The sequence below is a fragment of the Hypanus sabinus genome, chromosome 7, assembly GCF_030144855.1.
Source record: "Hypanus sabinus isolate sHypSab1 chromosome 7, sHypSab1.hap1, whole genome shotgun sequence".
Lineage (NCBI taxonomy): Eukaryota > Metazoa > Chordata > Chondrichthyes > Myliobatiformes > Dasyatidae > Hypanus > Hypanus sabinus.
In genome coordinates this window covers 35154582-35177396 of record NC_082712.1, presented here as the reverse complement: position 1 = coordinate 35177396, position 22815 = coordinate 35154582, and the positions used below count along the sequence as shown (strand labels likewise).

Here is a 22815-nt window from a genome sequence, read left to right as displayed (position 1 = left end):
GTAAGACAAAAGACTACTTAAAGATATAGTAGGTTAACCATATAACAATTACAGCACGGAAACATGCCGAACGCTTACTCTCACCTAGTCCCACCTACCTGCATTCAACCAATAACCCTCCATTCCTTTCCTGTCCATATACCTATCCAATTTTTTTTTAAATGACGAAATCGAACCTGCCTCTACCACTTCTAATGGAAGTTTGTTCCACCCAGCTACCACTCTTTGAGTAAAGAAGTTCCCCCTTGTGTTACACCTAAACTTTTGCCCCTTAACTCTCAACTCATGTCCTCTTGTTTGAATCTCCCTTACTCTCAATGGAAAAAGCATATCCACGTCAACTCTATCTATCCCTCTCAGAATTTTAAATACCTCTATCAAGACCCCCCTCAACCTTCTACGCTCAAAGAATAAAGACCTAACTTGTTCAACCTTTCTCTGTAACTTAGGTGCTGAAACCCAGGTAACATTCTAGTAAATCTCCTCCGTACTCTCTCTATTTTGTTGACATCTTTCCTATAATTCGGTGACCAGAACTGTACACAATACTTTAAATTTGGCCTCACCAATGCCTTGTACAATTTTAACATTACATCCCAACTCCCATACTCAATGCTCTGATTTTTAAAGGCCAGCATACTAAAAGCTTTCTTCACCACCCTATCCACATGAGATTCTATCTTCAGGGAACTATGCACCATTATTCCTAGATCACTCTGTTCTACTGCATTCCTCATTCCTATCATTTACCATGTATGTCCTATTTTGATTAGTCCTACCAAAATGTAGCACCTCACACTTATCTGCATTAAACTCCATCTGCCATCATTCAGCCCACTTTTCTAACTGGCCTAAATTTCTCTGCAAGCTTTGAAAACCTACTTCATTATCCACAACGCCACCTACCTTAGTATCATCTGCATACTTACTAATCCAATTTACCACCCCATCATCCAGATCACTAATGTATATGACAAATAACAATGGACCCAGTACAGATCCCTGAGGCACACCACTAGTCACTGGCCTCCAACCTGACAAACGGTTAGCCACCATGACTGTCTGGCATCTCCCATCCAGCCACTGTTGAATCCATTTTACTACTTCAATATTAATACCTAACGATTGAACCTTCCTAACTAACCTTCCATGTGGAACCTTGTCAAAGGCCTTACTGAAGTCCATATAGACAACATCCACTGCTTTACCCTCATCAACTTTCCTAGTAACCTCTTCAAAAAATTCAATAAGAATATTAAGGTATATTAAGATGATAAGAAACATGAGTACTAACTGTTAGCAAGACATTTTAAAGAAATGATGTGAGAAGGGGACACAAGAACAGCAAACAATGAGAGAACAGTTTGTATGAAGTTGAAAAAAATCAATGTTAATTCCAGAAGGGTACAAAGTACTTGTACAGGAGGCAAAGATGTTCTTCTTAACTATAACCATATGAACAACATCCTATCTTGTGCCTGGGCAATGTGTTCTGGTATAAAATAAGCACTGAATTTTTCATCTTCAGATCAACTGCTTTCATTATCTAGTTTTTGCTGGGGTAAAATTCTCTCTACTATCATTAAAAGATAACTTGTCAGAAAGGCAGTTACAGCATTCAGAAATAACAACCAATTGTTGATTAATTCAAATGACAGCTTTAAATAAGTAAAATGTGAATCTGTTTGAATTATATTTCAGAATAAGAATCAGAATTGGGTTTATCATCACCAGCATGTGACATGAAATTTGTTAACTTAGCAGCAGCAATTCAATGCAATACATAATTTAGCAGAGAAATAAAATAATTTAAAAAAGTAAACCAATTGTGGTATACATATATTGAATACAGTTAAAAAACATACACAAACAGAAATACTGTATATTAAAAAAAAGGTGAGGTAGTGTCCAAAGATTCAATGTCCATTTAGGAATCAGATGGCAGAGGGGAAGAAGCTGTTCCTGAGTTGCTGAGTCTGTGCCTTCAGGCTTCTGTATCTGCTACCTGATGGTAATAGTGAGAAAAAGGCATGCCCTGGGTGCTGGAGGTCCTTAATAATGGAAACTGCCTTTCTGAAACACCGCTCCCTGAAGATGTCCTGGGTACATTGTAGGCTAGTACCCAAGATGGAGCTGACAAGATTTACAACCTTCTGCAGCTCCTTTCAGTCCTGTGCAGTAGCCCCTCCATACCAGACAGTGATGCAGCCTGTCAGAATGCTCTCCATGGTACAGCTTTTGAGTGTATTTGTTGACATACCAAATCTCTTAAAACTCCTAATTAAGTATAGCTGCTGTCTTGCCTTCTTTGTAACTACATTGATAACTTGGGACCAGATTAAATCCTCAGAGATCTTGACACCCAGCAACTTGAAACTGCTCACACTCTCCATTTCTGATCCCTCTGTGAGGAGTGGTATGTGTTCCTTCGTCTTACCCTTCTTGAAGTCCACAATCAGCTCTTTCATCTTACTAACATTGAGTGCCAGGTTGTTGCTAAGGCACCACTCCAAAAGTTGGCATATCTCACTCCTGTAAGCCCTCTCACCACCTGAGATTCTACCAACACTGGTTGTATTGTCAGCAAATTTATAGATGGTACTTGAGCTATGCCGAGCCCCACAGTCATGTGTATAAAGAGAGTAGTACGTGGGCTAAGCACACACCCCTGAGGTGCGCCAGTGTTGATTGTAAGCGAGTAGGATACATTATCACCAATCCGCCCAGATTGTGGTCTTCCGGCTAGGAAGTTGAGGCCCAGGTTTTGCAACTTCTCAATCAGGATTGTGGGAATGATGGTATTAAATGCTGAGTTATAGTCGACGAACAGCATCCTGACATAGGTGTTTGCGTTGTCCAGGTGGATTAAGGCTGTGTGGAGAGCCATTAACATTTCCTTAACATTTCAAACATTACTGCCAGGAAATAAAGCCCACCAAAACAACCTATTTCAGAACGATGTTGGCTCTTTACCCACACACCATTCTTATCTGTCAGTTATAACAAAATCAAAATCATAAAGAGGTTTACAGTATAAGAAGCGACTAATTCCTATGTGCAAAAATCATTTAATTTCTCTTCTGAAATGATGAGATCTGAAACCTTTACATCAGTAGTGAATAGCTGACTCCATTTCTGGACCATATGGGCTAAAAAATGCAGATAGAATTTAATGCAGACAAGTGCCAGGTGTTGCACCTCAGTAGGACCAGCTAGGGTAGGTCTTACTCGGTGAACAGTAGGGCACTGAGGAGTGTGCTAGACAATAGAAACCTGAGAATACAGGTCCATTATTTGTTGAAAGTGGTGTCACAGGTAAATAGTGTTGTAAAGAAAGCTTCTGGTATCTGGTCTTCATAAATCAATGTATTGAGTACAGTAGATGGGATATTATGCTGAAGTTGTTTAGGACATTGTGTGCAGTTTTGGTCAACTACCTACAGGAAAGATGCAAATAAAGTTGAAAAAGCACAGAAAAAATCTACAACTTTGTTGCTGGGTCTGGAGGATCTGAGTTATAAGGAAAGACTGAATAGGTTAGGACTTTATTCCTTGGAATGTAGAAGATTGAGAGGAGATTTGATAGAGGTATGCAAAATTAGATAGGGTAAATGCAAGCAGGCTTTTTCCACTGAGGTTGAGTGAGACTACAACTAGAAGTCATGGCTTAAGAGTGAAAGGTGAAAAATTTAAAGGGAATGGGGGGAAACTTTGTTACTCGGGGGCCATGAGAGTGTGGAGTGAACTGCAAGCACAAGTGGTGTGTACAAGCTCAATTTCAACATTTAAAGAGAAACTTGAAACACAAAAATACAGAATACGTACACAATGCTGGAAGAACTCAGCAGGTCAGGCAGCATCTGTGAGAAAAGAGTAGCCAACGTTTCGGGCCGAGACCCTTCATCAGGAATGGGGGGGGGGGGGAAGAGAGGGCCGAAGCCCAGTAATAGAGATAGGGGAGGGTTTAGGGCCTAGAGGCGCCAGGTGGAAACGAGACATGGCTATGGTACCGTGTCTGGGTCAGGATGTGGTTGAAGAGATAGAGAGAGGCGGATATAACTGAGTGTGGGCAGTGAGCGAGGGTCTCACTGAACTCCTGTCGAAGAGAAGATTTGAACTTCTTCAGGGTAGGCATACCTCGAAGAGATTAAAGAGAAGTTTGGATAGGTACATGGACGGTAGGGGTATAGAGGGCTCTGGTCTCAGTGCAGTTTGATGGGAGTAGGCAGTTCAAATGGTCTGGCACTGTCTGGATGGGGTGAATAGCCTTTTTCTGTGCTGTACTCTTCTATGACTCTATGACCCTACAACACTTGCATAAAATGGACAAGTTTAACATTCTCAACAAGAAATGAGACTCCCTATACTTTTGTGAGTATCTCACTTCACACTTAGGAAAGAAAATACCATGCTTTTGAAAAGAACTGTTTTTAAGAACTGTTAAGTCACATAAATAATTCTAGTGCACCACAGATTTGTTCTCCAATCTTCAGTGAAAGATAAAAGAAAGCTTTAGAACTAGCACTCACTTAACATTATTTAATTACTTTTATTAAGCTTTGAACAAGCACATACAAAGCAAATATCAACAAATAATAAATTATAATTAAAACTGTAATTTTCGGCTTGTTCCACAAAAAAGAAAACAAAGAGAAAAAATAAAAGCATGTGAGTTCTTTTAAAAAGTCCTTGTTTTTGGCTCCTTTATAAGCTATGAATGGGAGTTAACTAAAACTGTCATTCTTTGAAGACCATTCTGTTTAATTCCTCTCTGTTGATGCACTTCTTTTGGTTTCCTCTTTCATTGGTTGCAATTAGAAATTCATATTTGGTCATTTCATTCAATAAACAGCTGCATTTCAAAATCATGACCAATTACAAATTCTGCTTATATTTGGCATTTTATTTTGAACTTCCTCGCAAACTTGTTACCAGGGAGATAAGTAACAAGAGACTTCTCAACGTATGCTATTATATACATTGAGACAGTGCAAATATCTGCTTAAACTCTTACTTATGGTGCCCATTTTCCAAAGGCTGTTAAAAAACTAAAACAAAACAGATATATTTCACATTTATACAATCTAGAACTTACACAAGGCTATATAAATAGTTAACATTTCTGTAATACCAGAGTAATCCTGCTTAGATTATGCATGGATTTTGCATAGATCATGCATAGAATCAGTTTAGATCCACCCACTCTGCACAAAAAAACAATTCATTTATGTGCTATAACTTTTGTTTCTTTTTTGTCACTTTATGCCAATCTATTTCTTTTGTGAGCAATTAAAGGGACCACAATTTTCTTGTGCATGAATCACTTGAAATTAATATGCAGATTCAGCAAGTAATTAGGAAAGTATGTTGTGTCACAGAGTCATAGCATAGTCTGAGTTAAATTGCAAGTGTCATTCATTGGCTTACTTTCCCGTTTGACCCAACTCCTGCCAACACCTTCACTGTCCACTATCTCACCAAGTTTGTTGTCATCAGCAAACTTAAAATCTTGCCACCTACATTCTCATTTGAACCATTACTATGTATGGTGGACCCAGCACTGATCCCTGTGATACACACTGGTCACAGACCTCCAATTAAAAAACCAACCCTTCAATACCACCCTCTGCCTCCTACCTTCAAACAATTTTGTTTCCAATTTTCTTACTTACCTGGATCCCATGTGTTCTCATCTTACAGACCAGCATAAGATACAGGGTCTTGTTAAAGACCATGTAGTAGACAGTGTATACAGCTCTGCTCCCATCAGTCCTCTGGGTCTCATCTTGTATTCTTATATTGTTCATTACCATATCTGTAAGATATAGATATAAGATATAGACATAAGATATAGAAGCAGAAGTAGGCCATTCGGCTCATTGAGTTTGCTCAAACTTTCAATCATGGGCTGATCCAATTCTTACAGTCATCCCCACTCCCCTGCTTTCACCCCATACCCTTTGATGCCCTGGCTAATTGAGAACCTATCTATCTCTGCCTCAAATGCATCCAATGATATGGCCTCCACAGCCGCTCGTTGCAACAAATTCCACAGATTTACCACCCTCTGACTAAAGTAATTTCACTGCATCTCTGTTCTAAATGGACATCCTTCAATCCTGAAGTGGTGCCCTCTTGTCCTAGACTCCCCTACCGTGGGAAATAACTTGGCCATAGTAATGTTTTTACAGTACTATCTTTGGCTACTTTATAATATCCAAAATTACATGATTTTACTTTTATTAGATGCAGATTATTTTTTCTATGCCCAATATAACTATAATAAACAGGGTTCCAACAGAAAAAAAATTGATATAGTCACCCATCAACTGATAAGGCAACATCAGAGGGCCAGGCAGCATCTATGGAAAAGTATATAGTCAACATTTTGGGCCAAGACCTGACATTGGGCCTGGTCTGCTGAGTACCTCTGGCATTTTGTGTATGTTGCTTGGATTTCCAGCATCTGCAGATTTTCTTGTTTGTGATTTAAGAACTGATAAATGACACTTATCTGGAGGGGATACAATGAATGGTATATGAATTAAATGGGACCTGTAGATCTGACCTATTCTGTTACAAACAATATGGTGAAGTCACCTTTCTTCAGATATTGCCTGTCATCAACTAATACGAGCATGTTGAGTCAATACATGTAAGTTGGATATATTTATTTATTAATAGTCTTGTGTAGATGTCCTGTAAACTTGACCTGTTAACTTATACATTTGATTCCAACTGGACATGCACATGCAGTTCACCTGCAGGCCTCTCTCCCTACACATTTGGTTAGGTTTCCACATGCATTCATCTCTCCCCAAATGGCTTACATTATCACCTCCCTTACTTATCAGATTCCAGCATCAGTCTTTGGTGTTTCTGCATATCACCCTCCAGCAGCTGTCTCAAACCTTCAGCCTTCCTTCCTCCCATTTTGCTCCATCTGCCTCTTTTTTTCCTTCTGCATCTTCTCCAACCTTCAGCCACCTGCTCTGTCTCCCAACTCAAATCTCTCCTTCCCTACCTGTCACCCTTCACCCCTCTTCAGTACCCCCATCACCTTGGGCTCCTGTCGCACCATTCTCTCCCTTCTCTTTATACCAGCTATCTCCTTTCTCAACTCTTCAATCTGATTTGATCTGAAATGTTAAAAAATTCTTCCACCTAACGGATATTGCTCGACCCACTGAGCTCCTCCAGCACACTATGTGTTGCTCCAGTATCAGTATAAAGTTAATCCTAGAAATCTGAATTCACTTGTTGGAAGCAGAAAATAAACTTAAAAAGGTTGGGAGGTTAACTAGCCATCCAAGAAGACACACAGCAACTAATTGGTATGAAGGGGTGAGTTCTTTAGATTGTATGTTTATTGACTTATCACTAACAGTTGCTAAACAAGTATGAATCCAAACATTTTCAGTAAAGATATAATTAGCAGTGCAAGAAAAGGAAAATCTGCTATGCCCTTCAGCAGCAGTGTAATATACAGAACATTTTGTCTGAGCCAAATGTTAGATATTGGCAGAAATTAATTTCACAAATATGTCCTATGCTGTTAGCAGTTATCTTTTATTTAAAATTAAAAACAGACATTTGCCTTGGATATCCAATTAAGAATCCTAACAATTTGATCCTTGGTGCATCTCTGGCATTGAATAAGCCAGCCTAGTCAGCTCCCTTAGTAATTTAAATATTATGAAGCTGTGTTTTTCAAATTTCTCTGCCAATTTAAATTTACCCTCTGTCAGGTGAACATGCTGGGCTTCAGTAAACCCAACAACTGAAGAAATAAAAAGGTACAGTAGCTGGATCTATGAGATTACTGTATTTTCACATATTGCTGAATGAAGCCTGTCTGATCTACCATCTGCTCTGCCACAGTTGGAAATCCCTAATCCTACCAATCTTCATTCCTCCACCTCCAACTCTATAACCTTCCCCAATCACTCTGATCTTTAGCGCACAATGTCAGATCACTCGATGACTGTTATTGATCTCCTCCACAAGTCTTTCATTCATCCCCTGCCAATGGTTTCCCATCTGCTTTCTATCCTGTGGTTTTTCTGTGCACCCCTGCCCCTGCTCCATACTTCAATCCCGCTGCCAGATTCTATACCTTAGATCTGGACCCTAAATTCACCTTGCTCATTTCCCTTAAACTTTACTCCTCTCACCTAACTGGCTGAGTACTTCCAGCATTTTCTGGTTCAAATTCCAGAATGTGTAAGTTTATTGATGGTTATGATGCTGTCTACTTTTGTAGAGGTTTCTGCATCTAAAGCTCTCAGCTGTTTCTTAATATCATGTGCCATCAAAATTATTATCAAAAGAATTGCTCATGTGGTGGGGATCCCAAGTGGAAGTCAAGATGCCTTATCCAATAGCACAACTGGTTGAACATGGTTGCAAGTATTTCAGCCACATTCTTCAGTAGTCACATGCTGAACTCACCATTATTGATGATGGGAATATTCTTGGATTTTCCTCTTCCTCATAACTGTTCAATTGTTTATTAGCACTCACAATTGGATATGACAAGAATACAGAACTTTTATCTCACCAGTTGGTTATGGAATTGTCTGGCTATCTTTTGCATTCCTTTCTCTGTTACCAGGTATTTTTAGGTTTGCCCTCAGCATGCCTTTCTGCATTTGTTATTAAACTACTGCTGGTTGATAATGACAGAGTGTAGCATATGCTAATCCATGAGGTTATTGGATGTGGAATGCATTGTATGTGGAGGCAGATTGAACTGCAGCCATCAAAAAAGTGCTGGAGAAAATGAGAAAGGGAGAAAGGGAGAAATTTGCAGGGGAGTTTGACTAGCTGCATTGTTTTTAACTAGTACAGTACAGCACAGGAAAAAGCCCTTTGGCTGATGTTGTGCCCAAATAATTAAACTAATAATTACTTAACTAAACTAGTCACTTCTGCCCACATAATGTACATGTCCCTCCATTCTCTGCACATTCATGTGCCAATCTAATAGCCTCTTAAACACCTCTATCATATTTGCTTCCACTACTACCCCTGGCAGTGCATTTCAAGGACCCGCTACTCCTCTTGCAAATAACTTCTCCCACACACCTCCTTTGAATTCACCCCTCCTCACTCCTCTAATATTAGACACTTGACCCTGGGAGAAAGATACTGGCTATACTAGTCTATTCATGCCTTTCATAATCTTATTAAACATGTTTCTCTGCTGCTCCAGAGAAAATAATCCAAGCCTGTCCGATGTCTCTTTATAGCACATACCTTCTAATCCAGGCAGCATCCTGCTGAACTTCTTCAGAATCCTCCATATTCTTCCTAAAACAGCGTGACCAGAAATAACACAATACTCCACATGTGGCCTAACCAGGGTTCTATAAAGCTGCAACGTAGCGTAACTTCCCAAATGATAAACTCAACATCTCTACCAATCGAAGTCAAATACCACACATCTTCACCACCCTGTCAAACTGTACAGCCACTTTCAGAGATCTATGGATTTGAACCCCTAGATATCTCTGTCCATCAACACTATTAAAGGTCCTGCATTATGTTTCCTTACATTTGATCTCCCAAAGTAGAGCATGAAACTCCATCTGCTATTTCTCTGCCTGTATCTGCAAATGATCTGTATCTTACTATATCCTTTGCAATCTTCTAATTTACCCATAACATGACTAATCTTTGTCCCGCCTACAAACTTTCTAAACACCATCTATAGTTTCATCCAGGTCATTTATATATCAATCAATATATCAGGCATAGATGCATCTATCATTGATAAATTGGTGAGGACTGGTAGGTTTATTCCTTGTATTGGTTTGCTCACTACCTGCCACAGAAAGGAACTGGAAGCTACATCTTCTATTATGCAAAGGGATCCAAGTGAGCTTGAATGCCAACATACAGATTCAGCAAATGACTGGGAATGCTGATTGTGTATTAGCCTTTACAGCAGTAAGAATGCCTTATTGTGAGTGAACAAGGTCTTAGTAAAACTGCACCTGAAGTACAGTTTTGGTCATATTACCTAAGAATGGTTTAGTATAGAATCGTGAAGACTTACTGGCCTGATGAAAATCAATAAAATTGCAGGATGTTAGTAGTCTAAGAAAACAGAGGATGCTGGAAACTCAGCAGAGCAGCATCAGTTAACTGATTAAAGATCTTGGGCTTGAAACATAGATGTTGTTTGACCTGCTGAATATTTCCAGCATTTTCTGTTGTTACTTATTAGATTGATTCTGGGTGTGACGTCTGCTATTGAAGGGGAGATTGAGTAGACTAGTTTTGCAGTCTTTAAATTTAGATGTATGACAGTAGATTGCTCTTACAAACTTTTTTTAAAAAAGGCTTGACAGATTACATACAAGGAGGATGTTTCCACTGACTGTGAAATCAAGGGCTGAGGTCATAGTTTGAGAGTAATGTGCAGGCCATTTAAAACTGACATGAGGAGACATTTCTTCACTCAGGGAATGGTGATTTTGAAACTCTCTATCAGTTTGGCTCAGTCAGTATGTTTATTCAAAAGCAAAATCAGTAGATTTGTGCGCATTAATTAATCAATCAAGGGACATTACTGAAAAATGGCACTTTGGTGAAAGATCAGCCATGATCTTGATTAATTGTAGGGCTGGCTCAAGTGGCCAGATAGTCTCTACCACAGAGACTGGAGGAGTACAGACATCTCCAGGCAGTCTGCAAGTGGAGTCATGCAAAGATTCCAGTGAGGGTATCAAAGTGCATTGCCCGAGCTGGGGTGGCAAACCTGCAGTAACAATTTTGCTGGCATGCGGATTGCAGTGCAGCCCCTCGATTCTTTAACCCCTACCCGTAATAAAAATATACATTATCATTGTTTCTACAGCCAAACGAAAATAATTTTTTTTTACAACCCAAAGCAGTGAGATGCTTTCTACAGGAAATGCCTCAAGCCTGCTGGTCACCAGCTAGAGTTGAGAGTATTTGTATCTAGTTGAGAAGACAGCCAGGATTCCCTTCATTATTTGGGACACTAGGCCACTTAATTGGGGCAGTAAGCTGTTGCCGAACAGTTTCTAACTAGCATCAGATACATGAACTTGTATGGCTGTTAGACACTACACCGTGCTTAAGAGCGATCAGCTTTTAAATAGCATCTATTGTGTGTGCTTGTGTTCAAAAAGCAGTGATTTTGTGTCACTGACAGTTGGCGAGAAATAAGAAGTAACACAATTTAGAATTGTTTTGCTCACTGCAGTTTCAAGCATTCAGGCTTGGTGATGCCAGAAATAGCTGGGAGTGAAAATAAAAAGATTTGACTTCTCAACAAGTCAGAAACTACACAGAATTTGAAGGTATCAACAATCATCTTAAATGTTACAAAGAAAATGAAGATTGGGAGGATGTAGTCATCAAAAACACTGTATGAAGGCAGTCCATTATCTGTGCTAATTTTGATCATTTAGTCATTAAAAAGAACACGGCAGCGTGTTAGTTGTCTATTGTATCCGACGATAATGATGAAACCTGTGCAGGAGAGTTTTCAAAGTATAAAAGCCTACGCATTGAGACAGTTCCACTCTCTCGACCCCTTTAGTCTGGGTCCCATGGTACGAATAATCATCACAGACTGCAGTCTTCCTTGGTTGCAGTGGATAACCATGACTTCTTCTGTTCTTTATGCCCTTCGCTCTACACAAAGTGTTGCAGGACCGCCTTCTTGGCTGTTGGATCTCACTGTTAATCCAATCTACCCAGTCTGCCAGAGCTGACTTCACATGCCAGATCAGACAACTTCCTAATTCTCCGGGGTATGAGGCCCCCGGCTACCCTCACCTCATTTGGCTTGCTTGTCAAAATGGTGTACATTACTTAGAGCGAGGCTGCTGTCACATGCAAACCATTGAGAGCTGAGTGGCTGGTGGGGACCAAAGATTAGTGAGCTACCCCAGAATGAACACAAAAACCCCCTTCACCAGAGGTACTACCCCTCCCTGGACACCCCATGCATGGCAACAAACACTGGATGGATTCCTCTGTCAATAACAATTAGAAACTAATACACAGTTTTATTGTACTGTAGTGTTCTAATTTGTTCTGTATTTCACAAATACATAATTAGTTATTAAGTTAAACGATAGCTTGTCTTCTTATAGCTTTTAACTATTTCCATGCAAATTCAGCTAATTAAGGCAGCTATTTAATCGGGCCAAAATATGCTGGTGTCACAATTAACCGGAATCCACTGTATTTATGTCTTCTGTCCTAAGGTAGGAAGGAGGGAGGGACGGAGGGAGGAGAATAACCAGGCTGGGAATGAGTCTTTGATTATGTTAGACGGCAGTGGGAAATACTGTCAATAAGCAATCAATATTAATACAATAATGCATCCAAAGTTCATAGTTCTTAAAGATATAAGAACTATATACATTACTCAATCTGTAATTCATATTGGCTTCTGGAACAGCAAAGTGATTTAGGAAATAAGACAAGTAAAAACTGCAGACGGTGGAATCTGGAGCACCACTAGAAAATACAACCCCCGAGAAAACGAAACCTGTCATAACTACCCTCAATAACAAATGCTTCACAATAACGCTGGAAATCGCCATTTCCGTAAACCTCAAAACATCGTCTTTCTATTTAAGCACATCCTAAAACTTAAAGTATTCTTATAATATCTTTAGCCCTATTTTTTTTTTTGTTAAATGTGTAAGTTTTCAACAAACCAGAGCGTGCCACACGCAAAAGCAACCTTAGCAACGCGTTTTTTATGAGCTAGTCAGTGCGAGGCGACGTTGTTGCCTAGCGCTCCAGCTGAGCCGGATTTAACCTCTGACACGGAAGTAGAGAGGCTGACAGAGTTGGCTGGCTCTGACGTAAAGCAAAGATGAATCCGTGGAGGGGACGAAGGCAGAAGGCCGGCGAGTGATTCAATAAGGACGCGTCAGATGGTAAGAAACAAGTTGGGGGTAAAGTGACGTCCGTGGGGTCGCCTCGGCGGGGAGTCGGAGGTTGTGCGGCCTCGGTTCCAGCCGCCGTGCACCGTGAGCTCGCGGGGCTTTTTTTAAAAAAAAGAAATGGGAAGTTTTTTTTTAAACTAGAATTTTGTTTTAAAAGTCACCGGCGCCGTCGGACAGAAACAAAATGGACGAAGCCCGCGGCACCTGTTAGTAGCCAGTATCTGTGAGGGGCTGGGCTGTGTTGAGAACTCGCTGGAGGCGGAAGGTTGACGCGGGCCGACCTCAGCCCTGTGGACACGCCGCTCCTCACTGATAAAGTTGTTAAACGTGGTAGTGTTCTGATGTGAAACTGTCCCCACACCCTCACTGTGCTCACGGAAGGCGACAATAGTTGCTATTCGTATAACATGGCAAATGGTCCTTTAAAACCAAACGAGAGACATGTACAGTATTATTCAGGTGGGAATATGAAGTTTAATAAAATATAAAATATTTAACAGGATGAGTAACATCAATGGGGAGAAATAGACCGAGGCTTTGAGATCCACGTCCTTTGGCCAATTATGAAACTGACGCCCTTCCACTACAAAACGAAAGTATCCTTTATGCTTAAAATATTAGTGGTAGCAAATATTGAGTAGACCGGGATACAAAGGTATCAGAAAAATTGTAGACAGCTGACCATTCCATGGACCAGGTTATGATCCATTTAGCAGGCTGAATTCCATACACTACAGGTAGATGACAAGGGAATGTTCTCATTGTCAGAAACAAATTTTTCATGCTTAAATTTCAGGATGTCCTGATCTGCCTGTAAGACAATTGAGAAATCAATTTTAGAATGACAATACTGTAAAAGATGTTGGCAAACAATGTCCGTGAGGAGGTAGCAAGATACGTTGAAATTTCTGATAATCGTTCTCCAGTTGGAAGCATTTGTTTTTATGTAAGGGGTTTTGTTTGGTGTAAAGGGAAGTGAAATCATCTTTCAGGTAGGAATCAAAGTTGTGATGAAGTGATCTGGGTTGGAGGAAGGTACAGTATTCCTGGAGTGTTGTCTGGGTATTACTTTTGTGTGTATGGAGTACTGTTTCAAATTCTGCAGATAATGAAAATTTTGGCAGTGTGATGAACCTGATGCAGCAGACTGGTGAAATTTACACAATTACAAAAGGATAACAGTATACCAGAAGGCTGTTTGAAACCATCTGGTGCCATTCACTTCTTTGTTGCCTGTAGCTCAATATTTTGTTTCCTTTATTGTGTATACTGTTTCCTTTAGAATGAATCTGCTGCCTTTTCTGTCAAAACTTCATGATTTTTGAATCTGATGGCCAACAATTCCAGATATTCCAATCTATATAACCAAAATCCCTTGTTCCAGGAATTATTTTGGTAAGCTTCTTGTGCATCCTCCCTAGGGTTTGCAAATCTCTCCCAATTCTATGCCCAGAATTGGATATGATACTCCAATATGACTAATTCAGCATTTTATAAAAGTTCATCTTGATGTCCGTGTTCTTTGACTTCATGGCTCTATACATAGCCCAGCTTCCCTTTTAAACTTGCCCTGCCATTTTAATAACTTATGCACGATGATCTCCCAATCTTTCTGTTACGTTTTAGAATTGAACCCTGTAGTTTATCTTGCCTTGCCTTTTTCTCTGGTTATCACAACTTCCAAGTCAATTTCAGGGTCAGGGATTACTCGCTCTGTGGCCAGGGCCTGCTCTTGTCTCTAAATGGTTTAGCCCAGTCTAACTGGCTTCTATACTGAACCAGGTAAGTTTGAGCATGAGAAGAAGTGAGGACATATTGCAGGCATGTGGACTGGAATGGCAAAGTCTGGTTTAGTGTTTACTTTTATGAGGAAGGGTATTTGCCTTGTATCCATCATGCAAAGATCTTGGTAAGTTTTTTTTTGCAGCATTTACTTGATTTTCACCAGATCTCCAGCATGTTGCAAGTCTTGGCTTCAAATTAAATGTTTTCAATTTCATCACTAATTATTTAACTTGGCTGGCGCTGACAAGTTACCAACTTTTTTGCGAGTGAATTGAAAATAGCAGTGTGTACTTCCTAGGTTTTGCCACTAGAATGATGTCTTAATGTGGTTCTGATGGGCAGGCATTGACTGACACTAGAGTCCCAAAACTGAGTGTTCTCATGGCAAGAAAATACCAGGTGGACAGAAGAAAAATTGACAAATATTCTCCATGAATAACATCACTAGAAACTAGAGGAATTTCCATAGGAAGGCTCTTTTCTATTTTCTTCAAGATTTAAAAAAAAATGCTGAGAAAAAGCTTATCCTCTTGGAAGAATTTAGAACCACAGGATATAGTAAAAGGGGTTCTTCATTTAAGACAAGAGATATTTGTTGCACAGGGTATTCAATAGGAGCATTCAAAATGGGAGTGAGCACCTTGGTTACATACAAGAGAAAGAATGTGACACTTCCCAAGCTGCTTTCCCTTCTTGTTCAATACCTCATGTAACAGTCTACAGAACACATTGCCTTTATCAGCTCTCATAATCGGAACCAAAGCAAGTCCATCTCCACTCCAAAAGACCGTGAAAAATAATTAAAATTTAAATCCCATTGTGGTTATCAAGAATTTTAAATGACTTTTTTTCTAAAAAAAAATGTTCTGACACCAAATAACCATAAAGATTTACTGATACTTATGTAATGTAATTGACTTTTTGCTACCTTTTGATCAAAGTGCTGTAAGATGCACACTTTGATTGTCCTAGTTTCTGGACAGCAAGTTTTACTTTATTTATTTTTGAGATGCTGCATGGAGTAGGCCCTTCTGGCCCTTTGAATCATGCGGCCCCAGCAACCACTGACAAACCTCATTAACTCTAACCTATTCACGGGACAATTTACAATGGCCAATTAACCTGCCAGGTATGTCTTTGAACTATGGGAGGAAACCAAAGTACCTGGAGAAAACCTATACATTCCACGGAGAGGATGTACAGAGACTCCTTATAGAACGGCACCAGAATTGAATTCTGAACTCCAGAATGCCCTGAACTGTAATAGTGTTGTGCTAACCGCTATGCTACTGTATAAGTTGATCACAAACTGCTAGCCATCGCTTTTCATGGTGACTTTGAGAAGTCATTTGCAGCGTCCTGGACTCTTTTCACACCTCAACTGTTCATAATGTGCATTCTTTTGATACCGGTGCCTGTGCTAATGACAGATCATAAATGACAAAAAAAGCAATTGAATTACTGTAGAATACACAATAAATCTTGGTCTCTAAATTATACCTCCTTTAATACCTTATTGAAGTCAGCAATATAAATTGTAATATTAAACTTTTAATGGAATTCCAGACCACTAGCTAGCTGTTTTCTGATGATCTTTTATCTCCATGACACCTTTCTGTCACTCAGGAAGCACCTCAGAAGCATGATTGAATAATCCTTGACAATTTAGATTCTTGCCAACATCCAGGACAAGGTGTCCATATGAACATAAATAGGGGAAGTGGTATTCCACTTGAGCCTGCTGTGCCCTTCCAAGAGATCATTGTTGATCTAGCTTTACGATGGTTCCATTTCCCTGTCTGTTTCCCCCATAACCCTCAATTCCCCTATAAACCAAATTTGTATCTTGAATGTGGCTCAAGCTCCACAGCACTCTGTAATGGAGAATTCCTAAGGTTCATGACTTTGCAAGAAGAAAATCCTTTTCATCTCCTGTCTTAAATGGAGAATATTTTTTAAAAATCTGCCATGGTTCTTGATTTTTCCATGAGGGGAAGCATCCTCTGTATTGTATATTTAAAAAGTGAACTTATGCCTTTTATGCAAGACACTAGAAATTTCATACACCATATCAACTAGCCAGGTTCAGATTGTTTAGTCTATTGCCACATATACTGGGTGCACACTGAAATTCTTTGCTTGTGTGAAGCTCACTGTGTAAATAGTATTATTGGTAGTAATAAATGCAATGATGTGTGCAAAACCATACAGTGGTGCAAAGGTTGTGATACAAAATAAATGCCAAAGTGACAATAATAGATTCAATAACAGGTAGAATTAAGAGTCTGAAAATGTGGTAGCACCATTGTAAAAAGGATATAGAAGTAGTGATGGATTCAGTAGTCTTATAGCACTGGTGCGAAAGAAGTTGTTCTTGAGTCTGGTTCTCTGGGCTTGCAAGTTCCTAGATCTTATATTCTTTGTGTGTGTAGATGCCAAAGTATTTGAAGCTGCCAACCATCATTATAGCTTCATTGATGAGAATAGATGGGGTTATATTTGCGCTTTCATCCTGCTGGTGTTAAGAGCCTTGATGTTATTTGGACATAATGTTACAAGTTCCACAATCTCTTTCCTGTATGCCGTCTTATCACTGTTTATTAAGCCTATGACAGTGATGTTATTGATGAACTTAAAGATATTTTGAGTTGGCCCTGTATTAAGCCATGCAATCATGGATATACAGGAAGTAGAATGGGGACTAAGCATGCAAATGTGAGGTGCATCAGTGTTGAGAGAGTGGATAAAATGTTATGATCAATTCTAAGTGACTGATGTCTGCTGGTCAGGATGTCTAAAAGTCAGTTGCAGGTGGGGGACCGCAAAGTGCAAGAGTTTAGAGATGAGCTTATTTGGTATTATGATGTTGAAGCTGAGTTGTACTCAATGGATTCTGACATTTGTGCTCATATTGTTGAGGTATCCCAAAGGTGAATGTAGTGTGAGGAAGATGGCTTCTTCTGTTGACTTATTTTTCTTCCATAAACAGTGCAAGGGGTCTACATTGTCTGGCATTGGTGTGGGTTGTTATCATTCTCTCAGACCACATTATGTTGATGTTAGAGCTACTGGTTGGTAGTCATTGATACAGGACACAATGCTCCTTAAGGACTGGAGTAATAGAGGTTTCATTGAAGCATATGGGAGAATAGATAATTGAAGTGAGAGGTTGGCAGATATCAGCAAATGTGATGGCCAGCTGATTGCACTGTACTGGGACCTGTACTGGGACTCCATTTGGACTGAATACTTTCTGTGAGTTTATCTTTGTGTAAGTAGTTTGGATTTTTGCTACTGAGATGTAAGGGCAGAGCCAACAGGAGATGAGGGGATGTACCTTGTTGGAACCTTGTTTGCCTTCTCAAAATGGGCACAAAAGGCATTGAACTCATCCGGTAGAGATGTTTCATTGTCAGAGCCTGTGATGGTATTTGGGCCCTGCCCTAATTGAAATGAGCTTCTCAATTGCTCTAATGTTCTCTCTTGGAAATCTGTTCAATTCATTTTTCCCAAGTCATTATTAAACTCTCCATTTACCATTGCTTTACTTCTGTGCCATTAGTTTACTGCTGACCCCTGTTTCTTGCCCTTAGAAAAGTTATTGATCTAAATCTCTTATAAATCAAATTTAGCAGTTTGCAAAACTGAAGCCATCCCTGTTTGGCTGTTGTCAGCTCCAATAGGTTTTCGTTTGTAACTCAAAGTCAAGCTGAAATTAGTGACTAGTCATTTTTAGGTAGCCCTTATTTCAATACAAAGTTTTGGACTGGGAATCAAAGGATGTAGGATTTGTCTAGGAAATTGGCAATGTGGTAAAAGATCAGTTATTATCATAATGAAGAAGCAAATGCAAATAGATTAATCCTGCTTGTGTTTCTTATTATGTTCTTAATCATACATCTGGTTTGTGATCTAGATTTTTGTCTTGCATTGGGAAACAATGTTCTGTCCGCTCCCAGACTGCAGTCTTTCTCCTGGAATCTTTATACTGTATTGTGGTTTTAATTCCCAAACACTTTTGACATTTCTGACCAAGTACTACTTAATTCAGACTTCTGAGATCAGTTTTATTTTGAATTCCTACTAAATACCATATTCTCATAAAGTTCAAATCTTTGTTAGTACAAAGAATTACAATAGAATTTTATGAAAACTATACATAAACGGCAAAGACGGACAAACAAGCTATGTGCAAAAGAAGAAGAAACTGTAAATAAAAAAAATACTGAGAATATGAAATGTAAAGAGTCCTTAAGTGAGTTTGTAGATTGTAGAATCAGTTCAAAGTAGTGGTGATTGAAGTTATCCACTCTTTACAGGAATCTGCTGGTTTAGGGTAATAACTGTTCCTGAACTTGGTGGTGTAGATCCTAAGGCTTCTATGTCTCCTACCTGATGGTAGTAGCAAGAACAGGGCATGGTCTGGGTGGTGAGGCTTTGATGGATGCTACTTTCTTGTGGCCGTGCTCCATGAAAATGTATTCATTGGTGGTGAGGGCTTTGCCTGTGATGGACTGTGCTGTGTTATTACTTTTTGACGCCTTTTTAATTCCTGGGCGTTGTTGTTTCCTTACTAGGTCGTGACCCACCTAGGTAGGATACTGTGCATCTATTTCTGCAAACTTCTAGGCAAGCAGAGGGACTGCTGTGTCTTGTGATAACACTTGCGTGCAAGATGCAGGACAGACCCTCTGATATCTAAATGCTCAAGTACTTTAAAGTTACTCCATTTCCCCCATTGAGGACTGGCTCTTTGACCTCTTGCTGCTGGAGTCGATAATGGGTTGTTTGGTTTTTGCTGACGTCGAATCAGAGGTGGTTGTTGTGGTACCACTCAACCAGATTTTCAGTCTCCCTCCATATGCCAATTCATCACCACCTTTGATTCAGCCAACAGCAGCAATGTCATCAGCAAACTTAAATATGGCATTGAGCTGTACTTAGCCACATGATGATAACTGAAAAGTGAGTAGAGCCTAACTAAGGGTTACTGCCTTGTGATTTTAATCTGTTTTGTTTTCATTTCTATCCCCTTTATTTGCTTTTTTTGGCATGATATTTGATTAGTGGTGAATTCAGCAGTTTTGTTCTTTTGTTTTCTAGGTGAAGATTTAAATGTTCACTTCAAGTAAAGAAGAGCATGTTCCCTAATTCCAATCTGGGTCGTCCACCCTTTTCTCCTGCCCTCTTTTCACAGCAACAGTTTATCAATGCTCACAACTTCAGGAATACAACGTGAGTGCGGCAGGATTCCACTGATGGATCTTCTCATATTTTGATAGCCGGTGCACACATTTTAATTCCCTTATCGTATATTATTACTTTGTATTTTACTTATGAAATAATTAGAAAAGCCACCTGAGTTTAATTACTTTAGGGTAGTGACATTAATTTGTATTGGAAACTGCAAGTTCTGTTGGTAATCAATATTGAAATTTGCAAAAGAGAGAGAATCTGCAGATGCTGGAAGTCCAAGCAAAAAAAACACAAAATGCTGAAGGAACTCAGCAGGCCAGGCAGCATCTATCGAGAAAAGTACAGGCAATGTCTTGGCCTGAAACGTCGACTGTACTTTTTTCCCATAGATGCTGCCTAGCCTGCTGAGTTCCGCCAGTATTTTGTGTGTGTTGCTTGAAATTCGCAGTATGTTGGTGAGCAGAGTGCTCAAACTCCTGTTCAGTTATTTGGATGATCTTTATTTTGAATAAAGTATGACTCATTTTGAGAGTGCATGTATTGCCTGGACAGTTTTGAAAATACTGCCTCAGTTTGGTTGGCTATTGCTGGTGTGCCTTAGAACTCAGCATTGAGAGTAATAACTGATTATTTAGTCAGCTCCTGCCTTGATCTGAGTTGTTCCCCATCACATTTATAGTAGCATTATTCTGATTTATGAAAAAGAATCTAACTAGTGTGATTCTCTGCTAGTCTAAAAGTACTTCTGATTAAAGCAGTTGCATTTAATATTCCAATTCTAATTTGTGTAGAAGTCGAATGTTCAGGACAGAAATAAGCCATTCAGTCAAATCATTTCATGTAGGAGTTTTAACTTCCTTTATTTTGCTTTGTTAGCATGCCTGTTTGTTCCCTCCTTTGTATGCAAATATAACCTTCATTCGAAGGACAGCAAGATGCTGATTAATTCCCTTTACTTTCCAACTAAAGACTTCTGTTTTTTGAATTTTCTTATGGTTTTCTTCCTTAATATTGATGGGTTCTGGAAATGCCCTTCGGGGCAAAGGGATATGTTCTCATAATGTCTACTCTATCAAAATCTCTTAACTTTTTGGGTGCAGTGTCGAGATTTCAATATATTTTTAAAATGTGTAAACAAATACAAGTAATTTATCTAATTTTAAAAATACATTTATTTATTTGCAGCCTTTCCGGTACGATTCTGGCGGGAGTCGTTGCTCCGCAATCACCACGGGTGTGGCCCTTCAGTAATATGTGCCCTAACTTTTCACTGGCTGTGCCCAGTAATCATGGCAGGAAGTAAGTTTTGTTCAGTCTATATCTTGTAATTTTTTTAAAAGTACTGTACCTCAATGAAAAGTACAGCCCTCGAAAGGTTGATGAATTTTAAGATGAGAGGTTTTGGGGAGGTTGGATCAGAGAAGTAGATTTATTATGGTAAATTCCTGAGAACATGTATCAGAGTCTGGATGTTAAGGGAGCTGAAGCATCAGCAAGGGGTATTTTCAAGAGGATTAGTGGATGTTTTTATATAATTTTCTATTGTGTTCCAGTTTTCCTTGGGTTTTGGAGGATGTGAGAAAAGCTAATGTGGTAACAATGTTGAGAAGAAGAGTGGGGCAGCTTGATTTTGATGGCAGATTTTTTGTTTTATTGGGATGATATTAAATGCTATTTGAAAGGTATGAATTAAAGGAAGTATCATGCCTTTTTTGAGTGGCAAGTCATGTTTGACTATTTGCATTAGAAAATGTTGGGAAAACTTGACAGTTCAGGGAATGCCTATGAAGAAAGTAGTGTTAATAATTCAGGGCAGTGATCTGTAATCAGAATGAGTTTGATGTACTTCCTATAAATACTTTGAATACTATAAACTATTTTTGTCTGATTGTATTAAAAATCAACTCTATGTAAAAGGGAAAACATAATAGTCATAGAGTTGACTACACAGAAGAGCTTTTTTTTCCGTCTAGTTTTACATCTTCTTATCATGGAAACAGACTTTGCCTATCTACTATATTTCTCTTATAATTTTATATAATCCTGTCATGTCATCTGGCAGCCTGCAGAAAAAATACACAGCCTATCCAATTTTGTTCTGACAATACATGCCCTCTAAGCCAGGTACCATCTTGTGAATCTTTTCTGCACCCTCTCTAGCTTAATCACATATTTCCTATAGTTTACAACCAGAACTGTGCACTATACTCCAAGTGCAGCCTAATAAGCATTTTGTACAACTGTGATGGATGTCTCAACTCTTACACTCGGTGATTTAGCTGATGAAGGTAGACAATAGACAATAGGTGCAGAAGTAGACCATTCGGCCCCTTGAGTCTGCACTGCCATTCTGAGATCATGGCTGATCATTCACTATCAATACCCAGTCCCTGCCTTGTCCCCATATCCCTTGATTCCCCTATCCATCAGATATCTATCCAGCTCCTTCTTGAAAGCATCCAGAGAATTGGCCTCCACCGTCTTCCGAGGCAGTGCATTCCACACCTCCACAACTCTCTGGGAGAAGAAGCTCTTCCTCAACTCTGTTTTAAATAACTGACCTCTTATTCTCAATTCATGCCCTCTGGTACTGGACTCTCCCAACATCTGGAACATATTTCCTGCCTCAATCCTATCAAATCCTTTAATTATCTTAAACGTTTCAATCAGATCCCCTCTCAATCTCCTCAATTCCAGCGTGTACAAGCCCAATCTCTCCAATCTCTCTGCGTAAGACAGCCCTGCCATCCCAGGAATCAACCTAGTGAATCTACGCTGCACTTCCTCAATTGCCAGAATGTCCTTCCTTAAATCTGGAGACCAAAACTGTACACAATATTCCAGGTATGGTCTCACCAGGGCCCTGTACAAATGCAAAAGAACATCCTTGCTC

The 22815-nt window shown here is 39.5% G+C and overlaps 1 protein-coding gene and 1 long non-coding RNA gene across 5 annotated transcripts in view; one reads left to right on the top strand and one right to left on the bottom strand.

The window, feature by feature from the left end:
• Nucleotides 1–12798, bottom strand: part of LOC132396681 (uncharacterized) — a 30721-nt gene extending 17923 nt beyond the window's left edge. The window contains exons 1-2 of one of the 2 annotated variants that reach the window (XR_009513071.1): nucleotides 12708–12798; nucleotides 5673–5815 (exon numbers count right to left, since the gene is read on the bottom strand). This is a non-coding gene — a long non-coding RNA (uncharacterized LOC132396681). Of the gene's footprint in view, nucleotides 1–5672; nucleotides 5816–9258; nucleotides 10495–12707 lie in introns of those variants that run through there. The other variant, XR_009513070.1, reaches the window with a different exon arrangement.
• Nucleotide 12799: 1 nt separating this feature from the next.
• Nucleotides 12800–22815, top strand: part of tent2 (terminal nucleotidyltransferase 2) — a 54574-nt gene continuing 44558 nt past the window's right edge. For 2 of the 3 annotated variants that reach the window (XR_009513068.1, XM_059974460.1), the window contains exons 1-3: nucleotides 12800–12932; nucleotides 19830–19961; nucleotides 21108–21221. Coding sequence is in view for 1 of the 3 variants with exons in the window: in XM_059974460.1 (XP_059830443.1) it covers nucleotides 19867–19961; nucleotides 21108–21221 (209 nt within the window). In the remaining 2 variants the exon portion in view is untranslated. Of the gene's footprint in view, nucleotides 12933–19829; nucleotides 20012–21107; nucleotides 21222–22815 lie in introns of those variants that run through there. The other variant, XR_009513069.1, reaches the window with a different exon arrangement.